At 40.7% G+C, this 19,361-nt stretch overlaps 1 protein-coding gene across 4 annotated transcripts in view; it reads left to right on the top strand.

Moving 5' to 3' along the window:
* The first annotated feature begins 6,918 nt into the window (after positions 1-6,918).
* CPQ (carboxypeptidase Q) overlaps positions 6,919-19,361 on the top strand; it is a 162,091-nt gene continuing 149,648 nt past the window's right edge. For 2 of the 4 annotated variants that reach the window (XM_054192638.1, XM_054192635.1), the window contains exons 1-2: positions 7,032-7,075; positions 15,012-15,076. In XM_054192638.1, coding sequence (XP_054048613.1) covers positions 15,045-15,076 — 32 coding nt within the window. In that variant the 5' untranslated portion in view covers positions 7,032-7,075; positions 15,012-15,044. Of the gene's footprint in view, positions 7,076-13,859; positions 14,007-15,011; positions 15,077-19,361 lie in introns of those variants that run through there. The other 2 variants (XM_054192636.1, XM_054192637.1) reach the window with 2 other exon arrangements.

Below are 19,361 nucleotides of genomic sequence, written 5' to 3'. Positions count from 1 at the left end.
TTTCTATTTTTAGTCCTAAAATGAACCAAGCACTAACATATAAGGAACAATAATTCAACCAGACAAGCTACTTGGAGCTTATCTAGTGGTGGGAAACAAAGCTCAGTAGAAGAAAAGTTCTGTGTCCTAGCTACCCACCCACCTTGTACAGCCATATGTAGTCCTAGAGTCTAAACAAAGTGTGGTGCCTATTTTCCTGAGCTCCTGTGGTGAAACAGGAGCTTTCTCTAAACACTACAGCTCCCCAGAGGATACCAAAGAGAAATGGGAACAGACTTACTTTTTGATGTTTTTGTGTCATAACCCATAATACTAATGCTCATCTCCCTCCTACTCCCCTTTCTAAATATAGCGGCAGGGGAAAAGTCAACAACCATCATCACACTAAACAGTACCGAAAGAATGTAAAACAGTCTGAAGTTCGGTTTTCATCATTCATGCCTATAATTTTCGTTACCGCAGAACTAACAGAAGAGTCTCTTGCGAAAGGAAGAGAAGCGGAGCGCGTGCTTCCTTCTGGACCAGCCCACAGTGCCAGCTGAGTTAGTGCTGACTTGGGGAAAAAACCCTCTTCTTGGGAAGGAACAGCTTCTGGGGGCTGAGCCTCGGGTGGCTGAGGGCACAACTTAACTCCTGCTCACACCAAAACGCTCAAATGAAGGACCCTGCCTTGACCTGGTGCCTCGCTGCCAGGCGGTGCCCCCTTCGTGCTGGCGAGGCAAGGCTTCAGGGGCAGCTGTAGTAAATCTTCATTATCTGAGCTGCATCCCGTAGGCAAACCTTCCCTGAGAATCACCCTCAGCTTAAATTATTGACTACAATCAAAGCAGCAGCAAGAAACTTTTCTTTAAATCATCAGCTTTCACCTTGTTTTGCATGAGCTCAGATATTTTCCTAAGGAAAACTGGTTTTCATTAGCTGGTAAACAAGATGACTTGTTAACTTTAAAATTAATTTAATTAATTTAATTTAACTAAATTAATTTAATCTTTACAGCAAATTTTGTACTTCCTTTTACTCTGCAGGAGCACACACAATTTACATATTTCTGCCATTACAAAGCTTAAATTCCATTTTTATATTCTAGTTTTTCCATTCTGTTAGGTTAAAAATGGTAAATAAATATTTATTTACCAGCTGATTCACTTCATAGCTTTTATTTGTTTCAACTTGATTTCCAATGGAAATTGAGATTTCATTAAGAAGGCATAAAATTAGCACTTCTTATGAAGTAAAATATATTAAGCACATCAGAGATTAGCAAAAACATTTTGACTTTAAAGCATATGTAATTATTGGAAGTAACTTTTAGTAATTAATATTATTTATTTATTAATTATTAATTAATAGTAACTATTATTAGGCAAAAGCATTTTTGCTAGTTATTGAACTGAATTGAGCAATTCCAATCACAATGTCTGTTAAGACTTTAAAACCAATCTTTCTTCTTTTTTTCCATAGCTTGGAAGAGTACAAGCTCTCCTGCTTTTTCAGCTTCTAAGAGGTTTTATAAAAAAAAGCCTGGAAAAAAAAGAGAGAATTTTATGCCTACAGAAAAGCTGTCAAAGAGTCTAAAGTTTTCTTTTATCATCTCAAAAACTGGTTACAGGTGCTCAGCCATGTCACTTCTCCCAATTCATGGTTTGATTTTTGTAACAGCTTTGGCAGTAGAAATAATCAATTTTTCTCTGCCAGTCTGTGCTTTTTATAATACACATTCAGCCACTAAAAGCTAAGTGGAGTTTTACTTGAGCCTTTCCTGATGGGACTTTTAATGCAGAATCTGAAACTCCATACACTTGTTCAGATCTGGCTCTTCTGGATCCTAAGAAATACCATACCTGTCCTTAAATAAACAATATACTCTTTTACACGAGCTCTTAGTATATCAGCTTCTCACTTTTCAGCATGTGCATCAAAGCTTTCAAACGGTGATGAAACAGGCATTACAAATTCGAATAAGAATCATGCCATCTTCTAAATAAATACTGTAGAGGATGAGAAGAGGACTCCAAAACTTTAGTTAGTTTTGATAGTAACACATTGACTCTCTTGTAGAATCACATTTGTTTGAAGTTTAGATGATTAATGATATATTGTCTCTGCTTGACTTGAGCAGCCTGTTCAGAGTGTTGTAGTTAAACCTAGAATGAGGTTATCAGTGAAGCTGGGTCTCAAAGCATGCATCCCCACGCTCAGTGGGGAGTTGTGGCTGTCTGCATTCAAAACCCATCACAAAATAAAACACCTCTCACTTTTGGGCACGTTCAGATGGTAACAAGCAATTTTGGCACTCAGTTTCTGTCCATTTGCCTAGTATCTACCACTCCAAGAAGGCTCCCCTTCCCCGTACAACGGCTGGCTTGAAGCATCATGACCCAGAGAGGTCACACTCCTGCTCAGCCTCCCATCTGCCTCCGTTAGATGGGTATTTTATTGGCTCATCCTGTATGAAGACAGTCTGTAACGTGTTCAACACAGTTCAACCCAGCCCAAGCTGTGCCCAGGGAGTAACTGTGTTTTCATGCGGGGTGCTGTGGTTGCCCTGGATGTCCTTTGAACTTGGGGCTCACCATCACAGTAGATGTGTTACAAAAACAGGGCTGCTTTGGTACATGGCAGGGCAGAGGATTCCCTTTACTGTAAGGCCATATATCCAGAATAAAACATGTATTTTATCTGCATTTTTAAAACTATCTATGGATTTAAACTTGCTTGGGACAAGTATGCGTTGAATGAGTTGAACCTGGATTTTGAGTAAACTGAATCTGGATTTTATCCTCACAAAAATATTGAGATGCATAAAGGTACTTAGCTGTAGTGGAGAGAGTTGCTGAGAGAAACTATTTATAATTTAATTCCTTCATCATAAGGAAAGTTATTTAGAGCAGTATTTAATGTATTTTTAATACAAATATATGATAATTGATGTTAGGCAGCCAATGCCTTTGCTTTGTAAACACAGGAGTGGAGGAGGACTTGTATATTGCTGGACCAATTGCTACCTGAAGACTGGAGATCCATAGGAATGCACAAAGAGGGCTCCTTGCACCTCTGGTTTTACATCAGGTGCCCACGCTCTGCTCTCTATCCATGGCACCAGAAGTCACCCAGTTTATAGGGAGATTCAAGTGGGAACACTTTCTGCCAATGCTTAACAAAAACCTCTCTGTGGCACAGCAAAGCCATTGCCCCCGTAAATAAACTTGTAGTAATCTGCAGGAGAAATTACACTGCCAGGCTCTGTCTTACCAGCAAGTTTTGCTGCCAGAACTTTTTTTGGGGAGGTAATGAGTTGCTGACATTTTTATGTCCCTGGAGCATGCGTGTTCATCACTGCTTATTTGAGGTGCTGCATGCCCTCGCTGTGAGAGGCTGTACCAGCAGAAACTGCACACTGGGTGAGGACCCAGGGCTTGCAGCTGCCAACATCGCTGTGTTCTTGGAGCACGTATACAGTGGCATTTTGCTAGTAGCTATATGTTGCCTTGTGTTGTTCGGAGAGGAGATTTCACTTCAGCAGGAGAGGCTGGATTTTGTTGGCTTACATCAACTTAGTATGAGAACGTGTAGAAACTTGGGGCAACTAATGCCGACTCCTGACGGTAAACCTGTATAGCACCGGACAAGCCCCAGCCAAGGTGTGTCCCAAGCAAGCACATCCTACCAACCCACTGCTGCCAGATGTTCTGCTCTCAGCTGATGCTGCTCTTCATACCTGAAAACAAGAGTCTCTGACAGCAGCAGAAAAGCTAGCAGAACCGTATAGAAGAATAGCTCCCACGATGTGCCTGCTGTTTTTCTTTCCCAACGTCCCCACGTTTTTCTCCATCCTATGCACTGTTAGGTATATTTATTTGCTGCCAGGCTGCATAAATGGAAAGACATACAAGTCCGGGTTAAGCTTGAACATTCTTCCTAGGAAGAACTGAAAAACAGTGCCTCTTGGAAACTTAGGAATATTTCTTTTCAGCTCTTTCAACTGAAAAAGAAGAGAAAATAAAAGCTGAAGTTTGCATTAATTAGCAGTCCATATTTACCTTCCTACAGTGCAAAGCAACAAAGCAAAACTCTGAAAGAAGAAAACACCTTCTAGTGGTACTGAAATACAATGTGGACCTAGAAGAGACTTTTGGGAGACAAAAAATGGAAAATGCTTTGGTAAATAAACGTCATAAAATGAAAATTGAGAGCATGCTTCTAAACAAGGGTAGCTGGTATATTGGTAATTCCTTCAGGCTGGTACAGTGTGCTCCCACTTCAAACACCTTTTGTGTTTGGACCTGTGCTGGCAGCTTTTCAAAGGAATCTCGTACTTTCTTCCCTCCCCCTCCCCACTTTGCATAATAATTAGTATGTGAATATGCTTGTGATTCCTTCTTGTTATTTTAATACAGTCAAATTTTAGAGACCTCAGTGAAGCTCGGAGCTCCACCAAAGCAGTCCTTGGTCCACTAAACAGACTGTAAAAACAAAGCACGGCGAAATAGCATCATCCATCATCCCCATTCTGTGCAGGGAGAAGCATGGTACCACGTGACTGTCCTATCAGAAGAGATTAAGGATTAATTCGGGCAATATCCTGTGCCTAACAGCAGACTCCATGAGTTGCTTCATATACTGTATAATAGAAGGTGAAAAAAATCCAGCAGTAAAAAGCGTCATCTTTCCTCACATTAGATTTCATCCCTCTTTCTAGGAGTTAGATACTGGCTTATTCCCTGAAGCACTAAGTTACCATCAGATAATTCTGATTATTTTTTACATTCATATATATCCAATCCCTTTCTTGAATATTAAGTACTTGACTCCGACACTGTTGCCACCAGTGTAATCACAGCAATCTTGTAAAGACCTTCAAACACCTGAATAGTCTTAATGAGTTCAAAAGTATGCAAGGTGGATCACACAGGTGATTTCCGGATGGGGGAGGATTTTCCCCGACATAGTAGCTTATAAAGTCTGGGAAACTGAGGACAAGTCTCCTCAGCTACAGCTTCTTCCTGATTTACAATTACAATTCTAAGGAGGAAAGAACAGTAATCCGAAAGTCCTGAAGCTGCAAACTAAAGGAAAACAAAACTATGTATTTAATGAATAATGCAAAATATAAGAAAATAATGTAAGAGATGGGTGTGATTGAAATACCTTTCCTGAGGCTAAGTGGGTATTGATGTGTTTCAAACCCACAAACAGATTTGTGCTGTTGCTGGCTGAAGAGGCTTGGCGGGGTGGAGCTTTAGGTTTTGTTGTTATGTCTCCTTACTTGCTCTTATTGCTTCTCAGGCAAGGCCAACAGAAGACGTGAGCAGTGTGCTCTTTTCCGTCTGACCTGGGATTAATGACAGCCATGCCAAGCATTCTCCATCCTTCCGACTATTTGATGACGGGGAAAAAAGATGGCTTATTATCACTCATCCTTCTGACTCCTTGGCTAGGAAAGGATTAACAAAGGAAGCTAATTCAGGAAAAAATAATGGGAAACCAGTTTTGGGAAGTGATTGAATTGTAAAGGGAGCAAATGAAAAGATAAGGAATCACTCTCAGGAGTCAACCAAAATCCTAAATTCAAATACTGCAAGTACAGTTTTACATGAGCTTGTACATGCAGACACATCCCATGTTCTATCTCTTGTGGGAAGCAAAAAGGAAAGTTGTACATTGGTGGTTAAGTTCAAGATGTTGTGGGTGCAACAGCCAGTCTTTCAGGATGGAATATTTTCTTGCATGACTTACAGCGACACATTTATAACTACTTGATCACTGTGTATAATCTCTTTCCAGAGATACAGTCTCAGATGGACACTTACAGCCTACAGGGCACAACATGTAAAGAATATAAAGAGTGCACAGGCAAGTGACAAGGCAGATTTCTAGCAGACATTGACTTGTGTAACATTTTTATTTAAACAGTTATTTTGTTACCCTCCATGGAACAGGACTCTTAAGGACTGCAGCAGTTTGAGAGAAATGTATTGTTCCATCCCACCAGCACGCTCCGTGATCTCTACAGCAGGACACAGCCCCCAGCTGCAAAAATGTACCATCCAGATTGTGCACTGAAAAATATGAGTGAAAAACACAAGTGAGTCACCTCAAATAAACGGGTGGAGGAGTCAGGTTGTCAGAAACAGCCATTATCTTATAATAATGTGTGTTTCAAATCCCTTCTCAAGGTACACGCCCATGTAGCTCATTAGTATTACAGTCTTTTCACTTAGGCAGAAAGATCATGAATATTGGAGCAGTGTTGAATATTAGAGGGAAATTCTTCACTGTCTTCCTGCTACAACAGCTTTTTGGAAATGCGCCAAGTGCTTTGATCCTCAAAACACTTACCTGTAAGCACCTGGGTAGTCCCATTGATTTAAACAGAACCAACTGAGAGCTTCAAGTGTTTGCAGATTAAGACCAATGTTTGTATTTTAAGATCTTATCTACAGAAGGAATTGCACTCATTTACCTAAGCGTTTTTATAAACACACCTTTACTTAAATGAGCACAATGTTACTTGTGCAGGAGGCCACTGTATGAGCAGTGGTGGCCTTACTTTGGTTCCTAGCAGTGTCAAGGCAGCGAAGGCCTTGGCCAGCTGGAAGCCATCAGTGGCTGATGCGGCTTTGCCCTCTCCAGAGTCCCCATGGAGAAGGCCGCTGCCACCTTGAAGGCAGTGGGGAAGCCTCCTCAGGTTTTGGCCGCTTGCTGTACATCTTCGCACCACCTGCAGGAGGGCAGCCCCGTGTAGCTGGCAGCCTCCGGTTTCCCCCCGAGAAGGGCTGGGGTCGGTACGTGGACGGGAGTTTTGAGGCCTCCTCCGCCTCAGAGGGGCCTACGAGACGCCACGGCCCGACCCGCCGGCAAGGCGGGGGACGCGCTCGGCCTCACCCGCAGCGCCAGGCCGGGCCGGGCCCGGCCCTGAGGCGGCTTCTACGCGGCTTCAGGCGGCCTCGGAGCAACTGGCACCGTCCAGGCTCGGGCGGCGGCCCGCCTCCTCTACAACCCCGGCGGCTCCTCCCCGGCCGGGTGGAGGCGGGGGCCGTGCTGGCGCCGCCGCGGCCCGCTCCGCACGGGGAAGGTGCGTGCTTGCTCTGCTCCCCTCCTCATCCTCCTCCATTTCCTCCTCGTCCTCCTCCTCCTCCTCTTCGCAGTGGGCCGGGGGCCCCCGTGCGGGGAGCCCTTGCCCGGCTTTCCCTGTCTCGGTGCCTCTCCGCCGGGCTGCAGCGCTCTACCGGGCCGCGCTTCTCGCAGTGGGGCCCGGCTCCGGCTCCGCCGCCTGGCAGGGGGCGAGGAGGGGAGGGCAAGGCCGCCATCACCGCCGCGCCTCAGCCCCCTCTCCTCCTCTTGCCGAGGCCTTGCTCTAAGGCCCTGCCGGCATATGTTGCTGGGGTTCCCCCACCCCCGAAATGCGGCCTTCAGCTGCTGGGCCGTGGCCTCGGGTGCTGCTGGGCCAGCCGTGCCATGGCTCGGTGGGATGGAGCCCCTCGGCCTGGCAGCGGGGTGTCGGGCCCACCTCACGCCGATCTTCCCGCTCGTCTCTGGCAGTGTCTGACCTTCAGGAACACGGACGCTCCATTGCGTGACAAGACGTGCCTGCTTACCCGCTCGTTCCTCTTAATTTAAAACCAAATATTGACCTTAAGTTGTAGCAGGCTGTGGGGCACGTGCCTGAGGGGATGCGTGGCCAACATTACGCGAGGCAGGGTGCTCTGCCGCCGTGTTGACACCAGGCAAGCTGACAGCAGTCCCGGGCTGGAAGCTGCAAACGGATGAAACCCATACGTACCAGATGGGTACGTTAGATATTTAATTACGTTTTTACGGCACGCTTCATAGTGAAAAGATCCAAGCGTGTAAAGTGGTTTAGTGCTTCTGAGTAGGAAATTCAAGTAAGTAGTACCCATTAGATTTGTTTTGATGGGACTTTAAAGGCTGTCTTTTTCAAATTGATGCAGAAGGGAAAAGCATGTAAGAAGAGAGGCATTTTTATGTATGTATATACAAATTTATATGTGTGTATATGCATATACATATTTTATAGAAGTACTAAAATATATATGAGGGAGAGAAAAGTGAGATGAAAAAAGATGAAAAAACATAAGTTCTGCAAGCTGAATCAGGTTTTACTAAGGAAGCATTAGATATAGAGGAGCCTTTTGTATCTAGTGGTTGTGTCTGACAAATCTGCGTGGAACTACTGAAGAGACGATTCAAACTACAAGCACTGGATGTCTGTTTATTTGTTCATTACTTTTTTCTTCCTTCAAACTGCAGAATTTTTGTGACTTGACTTTCCTAAGTGCTGCATGAGCACTCAAAGCACCTGCTCAGACAGGACCATACACGTGTAACACCTGAAATCATGATTTCTTGTATTATAAGCCTTAATTTTCAAAATTTTGCCTGTCTGTGGTTTTCACTGTGTTCAAAATTGGATTCATTTGTACTGTCTCTGGAGATTGTTCCATGTCTGCCTGCCCTTTTGCATCAAAAGAGTGTAAGAGTGTTGTAATCTGTTGATGAAAGGAGAGCATGTGGGTGTTTCTTCTTATAAAGCAATACTTGGTATGACTGTAGAACAGATTCCCTGTATGGGACTGGAAGGACTGCTTACATCAACGTCTGTCCAGAGTGTATCTCTCTATTTCAGCTTGAGAAATTCTTAGGATTTAAGCTAGGGTGACAAAATTTGCCTTGATTTTGCTCGGGTTATTTTTCTGCAAGGATGAAGGCTTTTATTTTAAAGTCTTTCTCATGCTTACTTACTATCGCTCCTTAAAATCACCTTCCAGCCTTGTCTGGTGCTCCCTCTGTTATATTATTATTTAGAATAAATAAGAAAGAAACCCTGCAAAGCCTGCCATATCCATGAGAGTTCTTACATCCCTTGTTTCCTTGTAAATTTTGACTCATTGTTTTAGACATATCCACACTATCTTGGATAGCGTCTATCAGTTGTGCCTTGCAATCAGTTTTACTTTACCCAAACTTCAATCTTTCAGATGAAGTCTGTGCAGATAAACTTGGATCAGAGCCACTGCAGCTTTAGAGCTTCATACTAAGCCTTTGTCTTACCCAATCTTGTTTCTCGGTGTTTGAAATATATATATATAATTCTTTTGAACAGCAGAACAATAAGATACTAAATCAGATAAGAACAGATTGCAAATCTGGGCTGGGGAAGAACAACCTGGCATTGACCCCTGTTGGGAGACATCTGTCAGTAAAAGCTCATATATATTCTTATTTGTTTTATAACACGGTTTTGCAAATGCCTGCATGTCTTTAATGCCAAACTGGGAAAGGAAGCAACCTACATAGTCTCTTATTGTTGATATAATTGCATAAACTCATAATGCATGTAGAATTCTTTTATCTATTCTTGCTATAGCATATAAAACTTTTATTTTAAGATTGAAAACTTTGTCTTGTCATTTCTTCCTTCCTTTCCAGTTGTGGGAGGATGAAGATGAAGGATGGCAGTACATCTAAGAGATAGCAGCTGCAGGGGTGAAATATTTTGCTTAAAAAAGTACTTTGTGCGTAGAAATGTACAAAACGATTACAATCTTGAAGCTCTACAGTTCTTTCTGTTCTGTCTCGACAGGAAATATTATCTGTCAAAAACTGCATTGCAGTAATCTTTCACATTTTTGTTACCAAACGTCTGCAATAATCTCAAAGTACGGAAATAAATGTAAGTTCTTTCTTCACTTGACCCCCAGTCACTTACATTTTCATTGCGATGGCAATAGTGAATTTTTAGCTCTGATTCTTAATCTCCTAAATGCCAATTGCTTCATTAAGTCAGTATTTCTGACGGAATCTGTGGAGAATGCTCTGTACTTTTTTGTTTCAGTTTTACGATAGAATAAAAAAATTGTATGTCATCTTGAGAAAAACGTTAACCTGTAGTTTTAAAAATGATACTTTGAGTGCCTTGATCTTTCAAGATTTCTTTTTGATTTCTTTTTTTGAGACAGAGAGAATGGACCAATGGTGGGGGGGTTTATCTATCTATCTACTACCTACCTACCTATCTATCTATCTATTGGGGGGGGGAGGGTGTTAGTGGATTGTTTTTTTGTGTCCTGGTATTAATAATAGTAATATTTTCTCAGAGTCTTTTAAGGCTAATTAACACAGATGTGTTTGATGAATTTTCTCCACAGTGGGTGTGAGAGAAAAATGGGAAAATCCCTTTCGTGTTGTTGCTGCCAAAGAGGGATTCAGTAGAAGTATCTAATGAACAGACATATGAATTAAAATACATCTCGATGTAGTTGTTTATATATTTTGGCAAAATGTTTCTTTCTACTACCCATTGCAATCAGAGGTATGGTAAAAGGCATGTGATCTTGAAACCTGATTTTAAAAGATACTAATGCAGTTTTAGAAAAGAAAAATTCCAATCAAATTTATCTCAATTCTCAATTGTCTGAGATTGATTTTAAATCAGTGATCTTTATGTTATAGTGAGAGGAGGTTAATCTCGGGTCACCTATCATAGACATTTCTTACATAGTACGAAATATAAACAACTAAGATTTATTTTAAACTTGCTTGAGTGATCCTCCTGCATTCAGTGTAACAGTGGCAGTTTGCACCAGCTCGGGATTAGCCCAGACCTGTTTTGTAACCCCCCCATTTTGTGCAACTGACAATTGTTGTCACCCTTGTGAAGTCTGTTTTAGTACTGATGTGAGAAAGTTCTGGTTGTAAGTATATGTGTGGTTTGTTCTTTTTTTTTTTTTTTTTTTTCCTCCAGTTGCTGGTTATGGTGTCTGATCTCTTACTCAAATGTAGTGATGGTACATTTCCTGTTAGAACTCTTTGTGTGAAAGCGAATGAGATCGCTCTTCCTCCTTCCCCCAGTTTTTCTAGCTTTCATCTGCTACATGTATATTGATATCTGTGTCTTTAATTTTTATGTTAGTTTTTTTCAGAGGAGGCACTTGACTGTTAATTTACATAAGACAAGTGAGTCAAAAGTAATTTTGTGTTTCAAGTAGCCCCACAAAAGGGGCTTATGTAATATTATGCATGTGCTGATAGACATTTGAGAAAGAAGTGTGCTTTTTGATGCCTTAAAATGAGATCTGAGCCAGTAACTTCCGTTGGGAAAGCATCCACTTTTTTATCTGTAACTTTTGAAGACCAAAGCATAAATTTGATTTATCTGTAATGGTTTCCCCTTCTACTCTCCACAGGTTTTGAGATTAGCATTTCTGATCTTGTTGATTTTTACTGTTCTGAATCACAGGACTCACCTTCTAGTGCTCTCTCTGGTCATGTTCTCCCATACAATACATGAGCGCTCTTCTGTGGCAGTCTGCGAAAACACTTCTTGGAGTTTTAGTTTAATGAAATTCTTTATTGCTTTGGAAGCCAAAGGAATTGCAAGTTACTGATTTCTTTAAGATTGATCATATACTGCAATGGGCTATTAATATTTTTTCTTATGACAACTAGATAAGGCAGAAAAATACATTACTAATCTCAGGTAATGTATTCAGTGCTGCTGAAAAATACACGGAGCAGACAATTTCTACCTTAGTGATGCACTGTGAGATACACTAGAAGAAAAACAAAGTCAACTTGACTTTAATTACTTGTTCAGTTTGGTTGTCTTGAAATAATTGTTGGGTAAGGAATCTCTAGAGGGTTTTCAGAACCAAAAAAGTTTCAGGAATAGGCTTGGAAAATTCTATGCAGGCTCGGAGTTACTTCCCTTTTCTAATTTACCTGCAGCTGCTGCAGAGGTTTCCACCCCAGCCACTCACCTCTCCCTTGGCCAGTGGTTGTCACCCAGGTGGCAGAGGTGGTGGAAAGAGCAGAGCTGTCTGCTCTTCAGGCTGCAGGAACTGCTGCAGTCCATTCTTCCTTTGAGTAGTACGTCCCCATTTTCTCTTTGGCAGTAACCTACTGGTGCTAATGTTCATGATTAATTTCTGCAAACAAAGAATAAATATTTTTCATTGGATTGGTTCCCAGAGCCAACTTGCCGCCTGACCATATGGATGAGGTTCTGGTGCAAGTGAGTGGCATTTTGGAGAGCAGAACCACTGTATCTTGGACCTAGATGGACTTAAGCCACAACTGATCTAAATCTTCTGTTCCCCACTCCACAGGCTGGTAAAATACACCTACGCTGATTTTAATATACATTACTGCAGCTAATATTTCTGATTCATGCGTCGTTTTGGACTTACCTCTTATAGCTGAAGAGAAAACTTTCAGAAAGGGCGGTAGTGAGCAGGAATATCTCTGTGGCTGCCCTTCAAAGAGTAACCGAATGAGGACAGATGTGCTTGTTTCCAGTAAGTGATGCCACCCAAGTCAGCAGACAGCACTGCAAAGCAAGATGTATCTGGTGTACGATACAGTTGTGATTGTTAAAAAGACCTAACTTAGCCAGACCCAGCATATTTGATATGAGTGGATCATACAGGGCTTGTTGGTAGTTGTCCTATTTTGGACAAGCAAATCTGGTAATGACAGAGGAGAAAGTGGTCGAACTGTAAGAAACTTGGAGAGAACAAGTTGTGCTGAATGTCAAAATATCTCTTAAGTTTGCTGTGCTCATAGCAGGTGACAATGGTGTCTTAAGCCTCACATCTAAATTTTGACTGGGACAATGAATGTTTTGTTTCATTGGAAAAAGAGGTGGTCAGAGTAGTATGATTATCTTTCTGTGTTTACATCTGGCAGTAGGTGATCTGAAAACTCATTTGTAAGTCTTTTTCACTAGAGGAAAAGATATTTCCCAGTGCTAAGTGGTAGCAGTCCTCTTGTTGCTCAACGTCGTTCTGATTTTTTGGCCCCAGAATATTGGTTTTGAGTAAAAATAATCCCTTTGACAAAACAGCGCGAGTTGTTTTGTGTTCGTAAGCAAACAAGGCTTGATGCTTTCTCGAGTATGGGAATTTTTGGCATGGCTAGAAATGACTTTTTTTTTTTTTCCTGCATCACACTCTCGCATCTGATGTTATTTGTGAAACAAATTTGTGAAAATTGCTTTATGGTTTAAGCTTTTAGGCTAAAAGAAGTCAATGCATGTTTTAAGCTTTATTTGAGGAGCTGTCGTTATCAATAGTGACACATCCTGTGTTTCTTCGATCTAGATCATATGGCAAGTTTTATTTAAAGTAGAAGCATTAAAAAAAATGTACAAAGTGAGTCCTGTTTTGCTGACCTTGATGTTAAGCCAGGAGATGAACCTCGCTGTTAAAATATGTATGATATATGTATCTATGAAGCATAACTAATGTTTATATGCTTGGTTTTTTTTCTTTTGTTTTTAAACCAGTGCCATTTTCTTGTGATTGGGGTGCAGCCCTCTCAGCTGTCTCATCATTGCATTTACACACCACGCTCTTGTCAGTGCCGCCATCACACATTTGCAGGCATCAAGGGTTTACCAAAGTCAGAGCAGTTATGTTTTGGGGGACTAGTAGTCAAATTCTCTAATTTTTTTCTCGCCTTTCACATGCTGCTTGAAACTTTGGCTTTTCCTCATTGTAATGCTGGCAGATATGGCACTTCTCCGTTGCTTCTGTTCTCAATGCATTGGTATTAAAATTAAATGTATTCAGATGCCTGTGTTCTGAAAATCCAGAACACACAGCCTGGTTGAGCAGCATGCAAACAGGAATGGGAGCATGGGAAAGTTCCTTTGAAGAATGTCATATAAAAACAACTATTGAGAGCTTATCGGTATGTGAACTGTATATACAAAACCAGATGCACAGTGGATAAATAATAATAACTACAGTAGGCATCTGTCTAATGCAGCCTCCCAAAATTATCAAAATGAAATGTGCTGCGTAACATCTCCTGTCCCTACAGACAAGCGGCATAGGAAGGATGAAAGTCAGCTAATACTAGCTTTTTTTCCTCGAAAAAATTTTCAGCTGTGGTGAGGTAACAGCTGGGCTGTTGGCTGCAAGCATAGCTGCAACTGTGAGTGGTGGTCTGTGCAAGCTCAGCTGCTCTCCTGAAAGCAGAAGGTAACTTTGCTGTAGAAAGAGCCTTAATCTACGAATTTAATGGGATAGTAAACTTAAGAAATGTAGGCTTCTTGCTGACGTTGTCTGCTCTCCAGGTACTTTTATATATATATATGTACTTTGTACTCAACAAGTAGGGCTTGTTGGCAAACAGGGAGTTGGGGCATAGGATTAGTGTTGCCATCAGATCTGTTCCAATGGATAACTGGGAAGTCACTGTCATCAGGGAGCAGACTGATACGTAATTTGTTGCCCCAAGCACTGTTTATGTTCCAGTCTGACTTCCATATGGTTTCAAAGAAGACTTTTCTGAGGAGTGACCCTAATACGGAAATCCTGGAAGCGTGGGCACGTGTGGTGACACTGTCAGCTTGAAAGGAGCATCGCGTCATTGAGAATTCAAAGATGGCTTTTTTGGCTGTTTCTGAATGAAGGAGCAGTTGTAACTTTATAAGAACTCTACCTCATCAGTTGTCCCTGCTCGCAAGCTGATATATGTCAAAAATCAAAACTGAGTGTAAGCGATCCTCCAATACCAGTTTCATTTTACTTTGGACTTGCATTTTAGTTCATGAGGAGACTGACATTTGCAACACCTGGATTCACTGAAGGAGGCAGAGGCTCCCTTTTCTCCTCATACTAGTAACACCGGACCCCCAAATGTTGAATAGCCTCTCTGCTCATGCTGTGGATAAAGCCCTCTGAATTTTATGCAATTATGACAGGGCAAATGTGTGGTTTTGAAAATCACCATTTATAGCTAAATCAAAGTAAAGTGCTCTAAGTGGGTTGATTCTGCAAGCATTTGTCTCCTTAATGATTGGTCTTGTGACTAGAAACACTTAAAGGCAGCGTTCCCAAAGCTGTGCTTGCAGAGGGCCATTTAACAGGTAGGATAAAAGCCAGAGGTGTCCTAACACCTGGGGTCCCTGCCCAGGTTGATAACACTGTCTAAATAGCAATTTAAAGAGTGTCTAAATAGCTTCACTTTTTATTGTGTTCCAGGCATAACTCCTCCAGCAGACCCAGAAGGAGCTCATGGCTGTCACATGGAATAGCAGAAGGACAGGGTGAGCAACTACAGTCTGGAAATGGAGCCGTGACCTCTCTGGGCTCTGTTTGGTTGAAGTTCCTGTGGACTTCCTGAGTTTGGGTGCAGTCACTCACCTGGGCCTGGTGTGTTTGTGGCAGCGATGTTGAGCTGGTTTTCTCACAGATGGCCAGTGTAAAAACTTTTCTGGAGTTTTGGAGCTGACAGCTGCATGTCAGCTTTGCCTTATGCAATCTGAACTGTGCAGATGCGTTTAAGACCTAAGAGGAAAATTTTGGCTGTTTTGTTTGCTCCGCTACTTTCTTGGCATAATTTAATCTCTGAGTATTATTGGTCAGGTGCAGTGTCAGAATCATGTCAGTGCAAAGACAGGGAGATGTCTTAACATAATATTTGCAGAGAGAGGGTTGATCACATTCTGTCTCTAATAGCGTTGCAGATGCTATAAAATGTGTGCCGGATGTGGTCCAATGTGTGCCAGAAAATGATATATATGTATACCTAGTCAGCTTATGTCTGCCAGAGTCAGTATCTTCCCTTAACATGACACTCAAGTACAGTATCAGCTTTTATATTGTCACATTCAAGACCCTGTTAAGCATCTGGATCAAACAAATGGTACCACAGATAGTTTGACAGTTAGAACAAAGGACCCGTGAGGATTTTAAAGGGTGGACCTCCATTTTTTTTTTCTTACACAATGAGATTTAAACAATAATTGTGTTGAGAAAAGGGAGTTTCGTAGTTCATTACACTACCTTCCTTCTCACAAATAGATTTTGCTGTTTTGGAAAGCTGTCTCCAGTGTAGCTCCTGAATGTGTTTTAGCAGTGGTAATTTTTTCGTTTATTGTAAAGCTGCCGTTGGTATTTATGCATATATGTTCTACAGTATCTCTGAAAGTATGGCTGTGCAAGAATAAGGCATTTATTTTTGCTTGGGCAGTTATCTGTATTAACAACATTATCTAAAATATAGTGTAGTATATTATAGTATAGTATCTTTTGATCTTTTGCTAAAGACTTTCCCTGTTGAAAAATTGAAAAAAAAAAAAATAAAAAATATTGCTTTCTGGAAACTGTTGGCTTCAGGTCTCTTGAAAAATGCTGACCAAGGGCAAATGGCTAATACTCCCAGACCTGAAAACTATACTGTAGGCATGTTTAGCTTTATAGATAATTCACTGTGTCAGGATTTTATGAAGTAGAAAATGTTTATAATATGTGATACCATTAGTCCAATGCTACTGCACTCAATTAAATATTTTAATTTGAGCATATGAATGGGATTTGAACATACAAATTGCTAATACAGCTACTTTTCCTGGTGACACTTCTGTTACGCTGAGAAAAAAACCACAGTCCTCTGAAAGGTGCTTTAGAGTCTTGATTCCACTTTGAACATCTGCTTAGGTTTACACTGTCACTTTTTGGCTACTTCAGAGAGAAGTTTCTTCTGTTTCAGCCATCTGCTTAGAATGGTAATTCATCAAAAGCTACTAAGAAATTGGTGTTCATTCAGGTGTCAGTTATTCTTTGATTCTGAGCAGGGTGCACCTCTCTTTCCCCTTAAGAAACAAAAGACCTGTAAGATGCTGTAGCTGGTAGCAGCAAGGTGTATGTTTGCAAACTAAGTATTAAAAATGAACTTTAAATCTTGCACTGAGGTGCTTTCACATGAAAAATGTATACGTCTGGGCTTCCCTGTACATATTTTCCCATGCTCAAATTTTGTCTATGCAGAAAATTGTCAATTTTCTAAACCTTATCTAAGGTTTGCTAACCTATTGCAGCTCAGTATAAGCTATCTCACAGGTCACCTGCATGGTGGATCTTTGGAGTCTGATCTATGGACAGAAACATGCCAGGTGTGTTCATATGCGAACAAAAATAAGTTGAGAATAGGCATTTTCAGATATTTATTATGAGCATACCAGATACAATAACTGTTTTATGTTTAGAACTGTTTTGCTATCTTGTATTAAAAAAACCCAACACAAACACATGGAAGTAGAATTGCATGGCTCAGAAAAATAGGAACTGTTTTACCCTGACTCACTGGTGTCAGCATTTGTCACTGTCCTCTCTATATAATTGGTGGGTTTTTTTTGGTATGTTCTTTGTTTGAGGCTTTTTTTTTTGGTTTCTTTTGTTTGCCTTTTTTTTCCCCACTTTGATTTCCAGTTAACTTTTTGTAATACAACCATTTGCTTCACTGCAGCAAGCTTTTGATCAGCTCCTCTTGGTAGTTTCAGGAGAAAGGGTTTGAGTGGTGATGTTAATGGAAGTGTCTTTCATGTGGCAACTGAATCGCTTGGAGATGTCACTTCTGGGTCCCTCCTCTTCCAATTGTTTGTCCATTTTGTCTGTCCGTAGTTGTAAGGACCTAATGGCACGCTTGTCTCAGTGTCTCTCTGCAGTGAGTAGTACTGTGGACCATGATCTTAACTGGGAACTGTTGAATGCCACTTGAAATAAAAAAAAAAAAAAGTTATTAATACTGATAGATGTGTTCTGTTGTAAGTGACGTCTTTTGTCCTGCAGTAGCAAAATCATTTGATAATTTTTTGTCTCTTAAATGGCAGTAAAAAGTAATTAGAAACTAAATGCAAAATCTGAACCACCTTATGCATGGTAGCTGTAGTGTTCTGTGATCGAAGGTGTGTTGCTCCGGGGAGTAGGTTTGATGACGAAATGGTGTTGGAGCTTTCCTCAACATCAGAAATAGGTGTGGGTTTGCTTATTTATTGCTCAAAATTGGCTAAACCACAGTTTTCTGTGAAGCTCTTTACTAAGTAAAGTGTATTTATCTTGCTTACAGTCTGTTCTTTGCCTTGGTTCTTTACATTTAAACTTCTTAAGATTGGTTTTGTTTGTACATTGCAGTGCAGTCTGCAGTGGGGTGGTAGCCCCAGTTTTACATTGGCACTGAGCTGTAGCAATTTATTTCTGATGTTGACATGTTGGAATACAGTATGATATTTGAGTATCAGTATTATGCCCTAGTGAACATGATGATATCATAAATGACATACTTCATAACATATCTCATTGAAATTAATATCCTTTCCTGCCCTTAATATAAGTAAAGAAATGTGTGCATCATAAAAATATTTTTTCTGTCAATTGTAATGAGAAATTCTTGATGCTATGCCTTTTTCATGTAGTTCTATTTAGAAATTCATCCGTTATTGCTCTGGAAAGGGAAGACTTGGTGGACATATCTTACAGTATCTTACAGTAAGGAGGCAAAAGACGAGAATATCAGTTTTCTTAACAAGTCTAGCAATATGTTCACCGGATTTCTCAGCTTCACAAAGCCACTTTAATGTTGATACTATAGCAGTATGAGGAACATACCTTTTCTTGTGACTGTAGAGAAAGACTGTATGAAAAAACTAACCGATAAAAAAGATGTTCAGAAAAATTACAGTTATTTTAATCTGGAAATTTTATTTATTAATATTCTTAAATATCTCATCATATTCAGCAATGCTGAATAATTATTGACTTAATTTGGAATTGTGGTCCTACTTATAGTCTGTAAAACGAGATTAGAGGTATATGGAATAAAATAGCTAAAATGGTTGGATACTTTTGAAAATGTTGATCTCGCTTTTTTTGGTCTTTTTTTTTGAAGCTTTTAGTAATGTGCATAACTTTTCTTTGAATTTGTTGACTTAAAATGAAAAACTTTGTTCCATATACAAAGCTAAAAATGCTTTGTAGCTGTGCTCACAGAGGAACACGGAGGAATATTATTCTTGTCATGTATAGAAATGCTAAGAATTTAACTTAAGAGTTTAGAATTCTAGAGTGGTATATGATATATGTAGGTGAGATTATCATGTGGTGTAATTTTTGTTAAGGCCAGACAGGTCACTTCATCAGAAAACTTGGCCTGTTGCACTCCATTACATAATTGTAATTAAGGTTACTTATTTTGGTGGTTCTTTTTGGCAAATATCCCAACCCTCAATAGTGTAGAGTCACCTTTAAAACTGAGATTTAATTGCTGGAAGGAGACAAAGTATTTGTATTTTCTGGCCAGAATATGGGGCAACATAAAGCATATATGTGTTCTGTAGGACTGAACAGCCTTTTGCTGGAACGCTGCTTGGAGGAGCACCAAGAAGCGTCTGTGAGCGCCAGATACTTGGCGGTTTGATGGCTTTCAGCTTTCATAGGGGTGGCAGACCAACTTGCGACAGTGACAGCCTTGCACTGGCTGTTGTCAACGACACTTGGTTTGCTCCTGCTACAATGTCCATCCATCAGCTTTAGCAGCGTTTGCTATTCATAGAG

The sequence above is a fragment of the Rissa tridactyla genome, chromosome 2, assembly GCF_028500815.1.
Source record: "Rissa tridactyla isolate bRisTri1 chromosome 2, bRisTri1.patW.cur.20221130, whole genome shotgun sequence".
NCBI classification, from domain to species: domain Eukaryota; kingdom Metazoa; phylum Chordata; class Aves; order Charadriiformes; family Laridae; genus Rissa; species Rissa tridactyla.
This window is presented reverse-complemented; position numbering and strand designations above follow the sequence as displayed.